This window comes from Aspergillus sydowii (assembly GCF_001890705.1).
Source record: "Aspergillus sydowii CBS 593.65 unplaced genomic scaffold ASPSYscaffold_1, whole genome shotgun sequence".
In the NCBI taxonomy this organism is placed as follows: Eukaryota; Fungi; Ascomycota; class Eurotiomycetes; order Eurotiales; family Aspergillaceae; genus Aspergillus; species Aspergillus sydowii.
Genome location: NW_024467859.1, coordinates 156,814 through 168,381, shown reverse-complemented (window position 1 = coordinate 168,381; position 11,568 = coordinate 156,814). Strand labels below are relative to the sequence as shown.

The 11,568-nt window shown below is 50.1% G+C and overlaps 5 protein-coding genes across 5 annotated transcripts; 4 read left to right on the top strand and 1 right to left on the bottom strand.

The window, feature by feature from the left end:
• Positions 1-486: 486 nt before the first annotated feature.
• ASPSYDRAFT_141753 (Mob1/phocein family protein) lies at positions 487-1,477 on the top strand (the record flags this gene model as incomplete). The annotated part of the gene is made up of 3 exons (XM_040841179.1): positions 487-724; positions 787-901; positions 958-1,477. The coding sequence occupies 3 exons, from the start codon at positions 487-489 to the stop codon at positions 1,475-1,477; spliced, it is 873 nt and encodes a 290-aa protein (XP_040707093.1).
• A 710-nt stretch (positions 1,478-2,187) lies between these two features.
• On the bottom strand, positions 2,188-2,517 carry ASPSYDRAFT_122779 (uncharacterized protein; the record flags this gene model as incomplete). Its single annotated transcript, XM_040840432.1, has 1 exon — positions 2,188-2,517. A coding segment is annotated over one exon (330 nt), but the record flags the coding sequence as incomplete, so codon positions are not given.
• A 462-nt stretch (positions 2,518-2,979) lies between these two features.
• ASPSYDRAFT_141609 (rhomboid protease PCP1) lies at positions 2,980-4,930 on the top strand (the record flags this gene model as incomplete). Its single annotated transcript, XM_040841164.1, has 5 exons — positions 2,980-3,826; positions 3,884-3,987; positions 4,039-4,372; positions 4,443-4,617; positions 4,675-4,930. The coding sequence occupies 5 exons, from the start codon at positions 2,980-2,982 to the stop codon at positions 4,928-4,930; spliced, it is 1,716 nt and encodes a 571-aa protein (XP_040707091.1).
• Positions 4,931-5,649: 719 nt separating this feature from the next.
• Positions 5,650-8,049, top strand: ASPSYDRAFT_37814 (uncharacterized protein). Its single transcript, XM_040845574.1, has one exon. The coding sequence runs from the start codon at positions 6,045-6,047 to the stop codon at positions 7,815-7,817; it is 1,773 nt and encodes a 590-aa protein (XP_040707090.1). The 5' UTR covers positions 5,650-6,044; the 3' UTR covers positions 7,818-8,049.
• An 821-nt stretch (positions 8,050-8,870) lies between these two features.
• On the top strand, positions 8,871-11,568 carry ASPSYDRAFT_220043 (uncharacterized protein). The gene is made up of 3 exons (XM_040844108.1): positions 8,871-9,152; positions 9,224-11,233; positions 11,307-11,568. Exons 1-3 carry the CDS (start codon positions 9,140-9,142, stop codon positions 11,438-11,440), a joined length of 2,157 nt encoding a protein of 718 aa, XP_040707089.1. The 5' UTR covers positions 8,871-9,139; the 3' UTR covers positions 11,441-11,568.

The following is an 11,568-nucleotide window of genomic DNA, read 5'->3' as shown; positions in this document are numbered from 1 at the left end:
CCAAGAGCCGCTGCTATCTCCATCCTCAGCCAATTTTCTCCCCGTTCCCTTTTGGCTCCATTTTGGACAGGTCTCTTGAGCTGGCATTGTATCTAACTCTGCCTCATCAGTCATGGCTACCTTCTTTCAGAGCGTGTAAGTACAACTACTTCCTTTCCCCTCACATTCCCTCCCCTTTAACGCATACCCAAAACGCCTGCAAAGCATCTTCCATTGCCGCATCCCCCCTAAAATGCATGTTGAACAGAGCCCCTGAATACAGAGTCAGGATGCCGCGCTATTTGCTTAACTGCATTGGTATTGCCGCTCTTCTTGTGCTTGTTTGTTCTTCGTCCATGTTCCCCTTTTTCTCCCTACTGTTATCACCATGGTCACTCCCCCGCTCCACCCAACTCTGAATCACGAATACTAACGCAACTGCTTTTATACAGCCGCCAAGGTTTTGGCAGAGGCGGCAATAATAAGAACAATAACAACGCCAACAAGATGAATACCGGAAGCCCTGCCCAGTCACCCGTTTCCCACGGCCCTCCTGGCCATGTGTCTAATTCACCATCTTTGGCCTCGAACCACTCCACCATCGAGAACACTGCTGTTTACGACCCCGATGCCCCAAAGTACTTTTTCCAGGAGAAATATGCGCCGCTTAATGTTAAAGGTAACTTCTTAACGCTGTGCGCATGCCCAAAGAATGTGGAACTCGGAGAATGGCTAGCCCACCAGAGTGAGTATCTCGCAACCCCGCCGTCTGGGGCTCGGTCTAATGTCTTGTCTCTTACAATGCAGTCGTTGAACAATACCGTCTACTTCATGGCATGCTCCAGGTCATTCAAGAAGTGAATAGTAATACCGGGCTTCCCATTTGCAACGAGACCACCTGCCCAACCATGTCCGCTGGCCGGTAGGTTTTATCGAACTGTGCAGCCATCTACTTACAGCTTACTGACTGTCATTCAGTCTGACCTACACTTGGCTCGTGGATTCCCAGGCCGCAAAAATCTCCGCCCCCAAGTTCATCAACAGGGTGGAGAAATGGATTGTCAGCAAGATCCATGACCCAGTGATGTTCCCAACAGAGAAAGTAACTGGAGTCCCCGAGACGTTTGCGCTTAATGAGGCTATGGGTGCTCAAGCCACAAATGCTGCCGCCAATGCTGCCGGTGAGGACTGGATCGGCAAGTCCAGCGGCTTCCCACGAACTTTCTACAAAGACTGCCAGGGGATTATGAAGCAGATGTTCCGCTGCTACGCGCATCTATACCATGCACACTGGCTGAACCCTTTCTGGCACATTAACAAGCACGACATCCTCAACATGTGCTTTGTTCATTTTGTTACTGTTGCAAAATACTACAAGCTTGTTTCTGACAAGGAAATGGAGCCGATGCAGCCCCTGATTGACCTGTTCATCAAGCAGCAGCGTATTCCCCCAGAGGCTCTTTCCGGTGGTCACTGGGGCCAGCAGGGCTCTAGCTAAGCTCGAGGACATAGTACCTCTTCTTCCTTTGATGACGAACATGTTTCTAACCTGGCGTTGGAACCTGATTTCTTTTGATTTACTATCGTTGCCATTCCTGCTTTCGTTTGTTGCCATATTCCAGCATATGGATGATCGGCAGATCATGCGACACGGTTGAGAATTCGAGCATTTAGCACGCAGAGCGAACATTCTGTTCTTGTGATTATGCATATCCCTCCCTATAATTTACTCTCGCGAGAAACCGCCGATGAACATTGCTATTTCATCTAGACCAATGCAGAAGATCTTAGATAGATCCATATCATGCGTCAATTAGTTTAACTTGGTCGGCCAGTCGAACAACGGAGGCACATGGCCAGACCATACAACCAGATATAAGCTGAGTATGCATAGTAAATGTATGTTGTGGAGTCGTTGCCCACCGTCTGGCAACGATGAGGTACGTGGCCGCCTGCTGGTGTTGGCCCGTGTAATCCAGACCTGGTATCTCATGGCAAGAAGGGACCCGTTACCGATACCCCTCACTGAAAGGACGTGACCAAATGAGAGATCAGATCCAACTCAAGTCTTCAAAGGTATACCCCGTCGTTTCCATCCCCATCTCGGCCTCTTGATTCCTCCGTTGGCGGACTTGCACCATTCACTGCAGCACTGGCTGTAGATCCCGGGGCGGCAGGTTGCTCTTGTTCCCGCTCTCGGTTTTCTTCCTCCCCCGTAGTTGTAGCCTCATTTGGTTCGGGGTCTAGCTCGATCCAAGCGTTGCCCCTTCCCTCAACTTCCGCCTTGCACAACCGAATACGCTCATTCATGGACCCCTTCACCACTTCGTTCTCTGCGACATAACCCTCCAACTCTTGTTTGTCAGCGTCGCTTTCACATGACTCCGTAATGAAGAGGCGGAGTTCTTGGTTTGAGCGTTGAAGATGTGCGATGGAGTTTCTCAGTTCGGCAACTTTGGCGTAGAGGACGGGGAGGCTTAGCTCTTTGATGGCTTCGGAGAAGGCAACAGGGGTTATCGGAAGGTTTTCGGAGGACATTTTGCTGTTACGGTATGCTTTGTATTAAAGTGTTCGGAAATTTTGCGGTTTCGCGGTCGTATATGGTCAATATAACGCGAAAAGGCGGGGGTTAATATTAATGATCTTCGGTCGGCAGTGTGATTATATATCTTCAGACGGCTGCGCTGGAACCTACCAGTAATCAACCAGGGTACCGGTCATTTTCTCGCAGTAAAAAAAAGGAGAAAGGGAAAGACACAAAGAAAATATAATGCACATTTCTACGGACGAAGAATATTTTTAAAGGATCCCATCATCATAGTAGAGAATCCATACTCGCAAGAGCTCAACCAAATACGCTCGGAACAACCTTCGGCGACCGCGGAGAAGATAATCGGAGAAGACAATCATTCCGCAATCTGTAGCCAGTGTACCATCGAAGTCATCTTCTACTCCGTACGCCACTTTCCAGAGCAGGCTTTTCTTCCCAAGCCGCAGGATATGAGCAATGTCTTCTGCGTAGCATGGCGCACACCATGCTTGGGGTTTCGCTTTCCAAGTTTGCACCCGCCAAACCTAGCGCTATGGCACTCATTTGGCCGACAAATCTCTCCAACCTGGTTTCTAAATAGCACCCCGCGACGGCTCTTGAGCTCCGTGAGACCACTCACTGCGATCTTCTCAAGAGTGACCACCCCCAAATTAAAATGTTTACCGTCTCCCAATGGGACTCTCTCGCGCACCTTTCAGAGCTCCGCTGTTCTATCGTCGAACAAGCCGTCGCCTCCACCAATCGAGAAAGGAGTCCAGCTCCGCGATGAACCGTTCTCCAAAGCAGAGATTGAACAGGTATTTGGGACCCGAACCAAGCTATCCCCGGCCATGGGCAACCGCGTCCTCTCTGTGCTCCAAGCTAGACGCCTTGCCGGTACGCTCGATCTCGATTTCCCTGCCGACATCAAACGTGTCACGCGTCCCGCTACACTTGATATGGGTTTAGAATATCTCCGGAAGAACTATCCTCTTGACGAGGATGCCGCTATCATGGCCCGAATCGAAAGAGAAGAGCACGAAACGGAAGAGAAACTCATCCGGCAAGCTGAACACTTAGGATTATATAAACCTCAAAGTGGATCATATGGGGCAGAGTTGGGCCAGAATAATGACCCATCTGGGAGGAGTGTTTTAGCGGAAATCCGTAATAAAAATGAGGAGAGGCTGCTTGCGGAGGCTGAGAACAAACGGCAGGAATGGCTCGAGGGCGAGGAGCAGGACCGTGAGAAGCTGAAGCAGCACCTGGCAAAGAACACTGCGCTTCAGAAATTTGAGGATACGTCTGCACTGGAGGGTATGCTATTATGGACTTGGGTTTTTGGAACCGGGATTTACTGACAGGGGAATACAGTCAGGGGGAGGGCCGACCCTAGTCAGAGACCGCTGCTTGCATGGATACAAAAACATCACCTCCGAGCGACGGATACTGATGCGGATTTCAGTACCCTGACGACGGTAAATACAACAGCCTCATGGTGCACCATTCCCTGCTGACCGATTTCATAGAGCACCCGTTTGCTCCCAGCCCTTATCTTTACTCTCCTTACTTTTGGACTATGCTACGGTTTCGCCGTGACATACGAAACTCCTGCGAGGACGGATCGTATGTGGCCAACTCTACCACCAGCGGCTGCGACAGTGGCAGCTATCATTGGTATAAATGTTGGAGTTTTCGCACTATGGCGAGCTTGGCCACCAGCATGGAGGCTCCTTAACCGTTATTTCATCAGCGTGCCTGCCTATCCCCGTGTATTCAGTCTCGTTGGAAATGTTTTCAGCCACCAGACGATCACTCACCTCAGCATCAATATGTTTGTTCTCTGGATTTTCGGCACTAGACGTGAGTACATGCCATACCTCCTGTCCTCACCATGCCTCGCTAGCTTGACCTTGCTAACATCCTACTCAAGTGCACGACGACATTGGCCGAGGCAATTTCCTTGCCCTCTACCTTGCATCTGGTGTACTAGGATCATTCGCATCGCTGACAACTCATGTCCTGAAAAACTCACTTTTCATCACTTCTCTTGGTGCCAGTGGGGCGATTGCCGGCGTGGTTGCTGCATCTGGCCTAATCCATTCAGAGTAAATTTCGCCTCCAATAGAACTTCTGACTAGAGTAAGTGCTAACATCCTCTCCAGTGAAAAATGGACAATCGCATTCCTACCTCGCGACTGGCAACAACGTCTCTCCGCCCCAGCTTGGATGTTCCTTGCTGGCCTAGTTACATTTGACATAGCCGGCGCTGTAATGAATCGTCGGATGCCCAAGCTTGACTATTATGCGCACCTTGGCGGTTATTTGACCGGTGCGATTTTCGCGCTTAGTTGGAGAGAGAAGATGCGCAAGGAACGGGAAAGGAATCGAGCTTGGTTGGATAGGGTTATCTCACGGTAGCACCGGCTGGTCCGCTCTAGGCGCTGTGCTAGCAAGACAGCTGAGAGAAGCGATGATATCTTTGCGATTGTATTTTACTGCCTTTTTTTGTATAATTACCCTGTCTAATTTCTGTGCCGAGACGTGATTTTATAAATAAATACCCACTCTACATTCTATTGAGCCATCTTTCCTAAGCTGTTCAAACTCTGTCGCACGCCAGGCAGCTGTAGGTAGAGCTGTGGACCTTCCAGAGAGAAACCAGGCCACATCTTGAATAAAGAACCATACTTCCAAGACTTTGAGAACTTGATCGTTTGACGCCTGGATAGTGTGTTTGCATGGAAACTATGAATTGGTTTCCTGTGCCCAACAGCGAAATTATGTTTATCGGATAGTCTGCTCATCCTGGGCAGGCCAGCTAAGCATGGTTAGGATCTAAATTGAATCTATGACTAGGATTTCTGGCTTGCTGAAGAAAACCCGAAGGGTGCTAATGCATAAGACAAGCTATGCTGAAACGAAAGCGAATTTTATCTAATAGATGTTATGCCCATGCTCCATTCGGAGAACCAGCGTGTTACATATTGTGCTCAGCTACGAAACTATAGGCCGTGTTTGGGGGGGGGGAGTGTTAAACGTGGACCATGATGCATGATAGTTTCTGGGATGATTTTTCATGTTTTCGTTCTGTTTGTATTGTTGTTATATTCATCCCTCTGTTTGGTACATGGGTGGAAACTATTCAGGTGCAGGAAGCTGTCTGTTCGGATAGCTGTCAACGAGGTTGTCCCGTGTGTTGACTAATTCCCCGTTTGGGCAAAATATTATAGATTCCAATCTTTCCAACATGACCAAATAGTGAGAACAAAGACATGCAGAATCTGATGCGCACGTTTTGAGCTCTCCCGCACATAACTTGCCCCGCCAAATTAGGGACATACTACTTTTTATCCTTTCTTTTCTTCAAATTTCAATGACCTTATAGAATGCCTTTCTACCTTCTTCTCTACTGCTCAGTGCAAAACGTTTTCGGCTTCTCATTCATATCCACGCCTTGATTCTTTCTTGTATCCACTCCTGTCCTCTCTGGTATTACGGATTTGTCATGCTTTGTTCTGATAGCAGCTGTCCAATGCCGTACAAGATCGAGGGCAGTGTACCCGGGGAAGCGGCAGCTGCCGCTAGAGCAGATTCTGTCACTTCGGTTTTCAAGATGAAGAGAACCAGGGAGGACCTCAGATTAGCTCGCAGGCTGCTAGATAGAAACGTGTTAACATTGTACAAGGAAGATGAAGAGCGTGCTTTGACAAGTGAGGATACACTGCAATATGCTCACGAGACGATGAATGACATGGCCGATGTGACTGAGCCAGGAGTGCTGAATTGCATCGAAGAAGCCGAAGATATCCAGTACGGCAAGGTCACTGAGCAGGATGAAGAAATGCCAATGTTTGCAATTGACAGTTCAATGATCGAAGATGACAACTGCAAACCGCTCGAACACGAAAATAAGGACCGGCGACGTTCAGACCCGCCCGCATATGTCGTCAGTCATCCGTGGCACATTGTGGACTACCATTTGTATCTGTGCTCTGCTGAAAAGGGCCAGACGTTGGAGGTCCGCCGCGACAGCATGTACCTATTTGATGGTGCTGATTGTCGTCCCTTCCCGTACGGGGAGTTCGCTGAAGATCGAGCACTGATATCCCAATGCTCTCCTGGTAATCAGCCTCAGCTTTTGTTTGGTATCTTACCAATAGCAGATCGACTCCACTTTGCGGATCGAAACCCTTCCTTCGACGGCCGACACTACGTGCTGGGTTTCGACTATGACTGCAAGACTCTGTACGCTCGCCGTTTCGACTGGTTTCCCCATGACCTCAGCGATATTTGGTGTGTCTGGGACAATGGCAGCAATATATACACCGCCACAGTTCCCGACCTCATACACATCATGGATACAAGCCTTGCGAAAGGAGAGATGCATGTTGGGATGGGTGTTCTAAGTTCAAGTCCGAATTGCTTGGCTTTGGAGTCCGACGATGATCCAGGTCTTGAGATCATTATTGCTACGCTGTGGTGTCAGTGGCTGTTGGACTTTAGTGGGGTTCTCTTTAAAGAGAATGCCGTATCTCTTCCTGGCTTCCAGGCAAGACTTGGCTCCTATGTTGCACAGGGTCGTTTGATCCTCCAAAGAGCCTCGTACAGGGCGTGGTTTGCCGTGCGGGATGGCCACTCGAAGGAGCAATACAAGTGTAGAACGACGGTCAACCAGTATACCAACGATCTATACACCTTTGAAAAGTCCGAGCAAGATGGTAGCCTGAAAGGGCAGAGTTGGGAAGCGCCCGGGCTTGAAACCTGCAACCAGATACGCGACAACGAGCGCAATCAGAGAAAGAGACGCGTTGAGCAGCGGTTGGAGGAACTGTTCGTCGTCCCTGGAACCGAAGTCGTTCAGAGCCAGGAAACGGTACTTCAAGATATCCTCGCCAAAACCCAGCGGCGATCTATAGATCTCAAAGCAACGAGCCGAGATGAGGCACCCAGAACTCCTTCGCCGAAGACTCGACAGGATTCTCCCGCACCCTCAGAACGATGCTTCAGCCCTGGGTCTCCCGAGATTGTCACCCCTGCCACCGAGCCGTGCGACGAGTTTGAAGTTACTGGATGCCATCACCTCCCGTTTTCTATGCTCCTGGAACAGGCGCTAGAGCTGGTGCACGCCAACCCCGAGATAGATACGTTTGCGAACAGTTCCAAATTCCGAGATTGGTTGTGGGAGTTGGGCATTAGAATTCAACGGCCCGCGTTGGGGGGTGACAGTCATCGTTGGATGTTTAACATGGATTTGGTGCAGGATAGCCCGGCTTCTCATTTTCCCCCCAGCCTTCTAACCGAGTAGACAGGGTACGAGGATGAGCATCTTGGGGGTTTGGGATAATTCTGGCGACGGTTTGATTTAGTTTCCGGTTCACATGTTTCTGGAGGTTCGGGTTGTTTGTTTGTTTGGCATATAGGTGTCATCCTCTGAAGCAGCTCTTGAGAGATATTGACTTGACTGAGTCCTTCAATTGCTTTGCGTCTAGATTTGTTCATTTTAATTGCGTGTGGCAGCCTATGATGGCATAGAAAAAAAAAGCACTTTGTGCAAGTAGTAAGGGTAGTACCGTACAGACTACAGAGTGCAGAAACGCCAAGGAAGGCGATGGGTCAGAAGCGGAGAATAATCGATAGTCTTTACCTATTTTCTAATCAATGATAATTCATGGATTTGGATTCATAATCTCATTTCTCCGCGACCGAGGTTCGTGTCCAGCAAAAAATTCAAGGAGCCAGTGAACTGCTTGATGCACGATCGCGTCTGCAGTATCATTACCCGATTCAAGCCCGACTGGCTCCCTGGCTGCGTCATAGTCTGTAATCTTTCGTTCCTGCTGCTGCGTTGGCACCAAACCAGCCACACATCTGACTCGGGGAGCGAGGGGTGGCTGGGGTGTGGCTCAGCGCAGCCCCCATACAGGGGGATGTTACTATGTTTTGCTCTCGTGGCATCGCGCGACCACGGTCATTTTGCAGGGTTACAGGACATGGCCTGAATACCAAACGGCCCGGAAAGAGGGTTCATCGAAGATCTATCTTCCATTGGCCTTGATAGGTACTGTGGTAGATCGCGAGGTTTGGAAATTGGGATGCCATTGTCAGCCCTACTGGGAATCCGTGGGCCGCAAGCCACGAGCCTTGTTTGACTTGAGGACCGGGAGCCGAGCCGAGCATAAAGGCAGATTGAATCGCAAGGGTGCGAATTATGTTGCCTAGTAGCCTCTTGTTCCTCTTGCCTCATCATGATCCATGCTAATTAACTTATCTATCTACTAGCCGTGCTAGTCTGAACAAGATTTTTATTAAGAGGTGCTGTGTATTAATGTGGCTCGTTCTGTTGGTCCCTGGGTCCAACCTTCCGTTCCCTCCAAACAAGGTTCTCTACCAAATCCTCCAAAGTCCTGGGCCCAGTTTCAGCTCCACCAACAGCTGAGTGTCTGAGTCTCTTAATCTCCCTCCTCCTCGTCTCTCTCCCCCTCTCCCCCGTTACCAAATTCGTCAATTGGTTTCTTCTAATTACACCTTTGTACTTTTACTTCTTTTCGCATCGAATATTGCCAGTTAATTTTCGTCCGAGACGGGTTCGCGCTCGTTCAATTCCCTTTTAATTTGCTCCGAGTAATAATGGCCTACTCAGGTAATCACCTACCGAACACTATGGATGGCTCCTTTTTTGTTTTGACTAACAACTCAATGTTTCTGCCACAGGCGTTGCCCCCAACGCCGGTGTTTCTGAGCATGACGCCCAGCTCGACGTCATTTGCGGGCCCCTGCTCAACTTCAAGAACATGGATGTTACGCCCTCTTCGTCCATTTGGCATGGAAGCGTTCTGATTGTCACGAAGCCTGGCCAGCCCCAACCTCGACTATTCCTGCGCCAAGCCGGTCATGTTGTCGCCGACCCAGCCCTCGCCGAGGCTGTCGCAAACACCCAGGGCGTTGCGATTGACGGCCAGCGCCTTTTTGAAGACCCCAAGAAAGCTTTCTGGCGCTTCTCTCTCACATTGCCGCTGGAGGACTACGAGGTGCGATGGTCATATACTATTCCTGGTCTCCGCTATGTCGAGGGCGGCGAGATCCACTCGCCTTGGGAGTTCGTCGTGCCTTCGCGCACCCAGTCCATGCGCATCATGTTCCATTCCTGCAATGGCTTCTCCGTGGGAACGGACATGGACGCCTGGGTCGGTCCCAACCTGTGGAGGGATGTATTGCGTGTGCACGCACAGAAGCCTTTCCACGTCATGATTGGTGGTGGCGACCAGATCTATAATGACGGTATCCGCGTTGACGGTCCGCTGAAGGAATGGACTTCCATCTCCAACCCCCACAAAAGGCGCGCGCACTCCTTTGACAATGATCTGCGGGCTAGGTGCGATGAGTACTATTTTGCGAACTATATCCGGTGGTATTCTACTGAGCCCTTCAAAGAGGCGAACGGACGCATCCCCCAGATCAACATCTGGGACGACCACGATATCATTGACGGGTTCGGCTCTTACATTGACCACTTCATGAAGTGCTCTGTCTTCCGCGGCATCGGTGGAGTTGCGTTTAAATACTACTGTTTGTTCCAGCATCACATTCCGCCGCCGAAATCTACCTACACCACCGATGCTCCGCAAACTATGCAGGCCGTCAACGGTACTGCAGGTGCCGATCCCCGTCAGTTGGAGAATACTTTTGTCCTGGAGAACGAGGCAGAGGATAACAGTTGGATCATTGGCAAGCGTCCTGGTCCATACGTTGAGGAGAGGAGTCGGAATTTGTACATGCGTCTTGGGAAACGCATGGCATTCATCGGTGTGGATGCGCGTACGGAACGTACCCGCCACCAGGTAAATTATCCGGACACCTACGACCTTATTTTCTCTCGGCTAGAACAAGAGGTTTCGGCCGCACATGGCGATATTAAACACCTGGTCGTGCTTTTAGGTGTCCCGATAGCTTACCCACGCCTTGCGTGGCTCGAGAATATTTTAAGTTCTCCGGTCATTGCTCCCATTCGATTATTAAACAAGCGATTTGGGCTTGCCGGTAGCCTCTTCAATCAATTTGATGGTCAGGTGGATCTGCTGGATGACCTTGATGACCACTACACAGCCCGCCAGCATAAGCGGGAGCGCAGACTATTCATCCAACGTCTCCAGCAGTTCTCCAAGAACCATTCCGTCCGCGTAACAATTCTAGGAGGTGACGTGCACTTGGCGGCCGTCGGGCGATTCTACGCAAACCCTAAGTTGGGTATTCATAGTGAGAATGACCCTCGGTATATGGTCAACGTTGTTAGTAGTGCCATCACCAACAAGCCGCCTCCCAAGGCTGTTGCAAACCTTCTGGCGCGGAGAAATAAGATCCACCACCTGGATTCAGAGACCGATGAAACACTGATGGACTTCATCGATGGCCAACCAGGGGGACTAGAGAAGAGTGCGTCTTGGAACAAGGTCACCATGCCCTCTCGCAACTATGCCTGCATCACCGAAATCGAGACGCCTTCCACCAATGGGGATGCGGTACAGCAAACCGCTGAGCAACTTTCAATTCCTAAGGATGGTCACTCTCCGTTGCACAGAGGTGAGTCGACGGCCGGTTCTGCCCACCCAGCTGCGGATGGGGTTGGCAGCACAGGCGATATGCATGGCGGCCTGAACATTGCCATCCGAGTGGAAATCAACCCTCAAAACCGAGAAGGGGATGCTCATGGCTACGGATTTAGCGGTATGTTGTTATTTGCTCTTATGCAAATTCAAATTTCGAGAATTAGTGGATTATGAAACTGACTTCAACACAGTCCCCGCCTTGTCGTACGTTCAATCAGAAACCGCTGGAAGACCACAATCTCGCTCGCGCTCCCTCCATGCAGCAGCAGCGTCCCTCCGCGGCCATTCCCGCCAGCGGGAAGAGCGCCCCCAGACTTCGGCTTGACTGGGTTAGACATTACTCACCTGCAGAAAGCGTACTATCTACTCACATTCGATATCCACTTGTATTGTTTTCTGAATATTGTGTTCAATATATCCCCGGCTCTTTCTGGCTGTTTCTTCTATTATGTT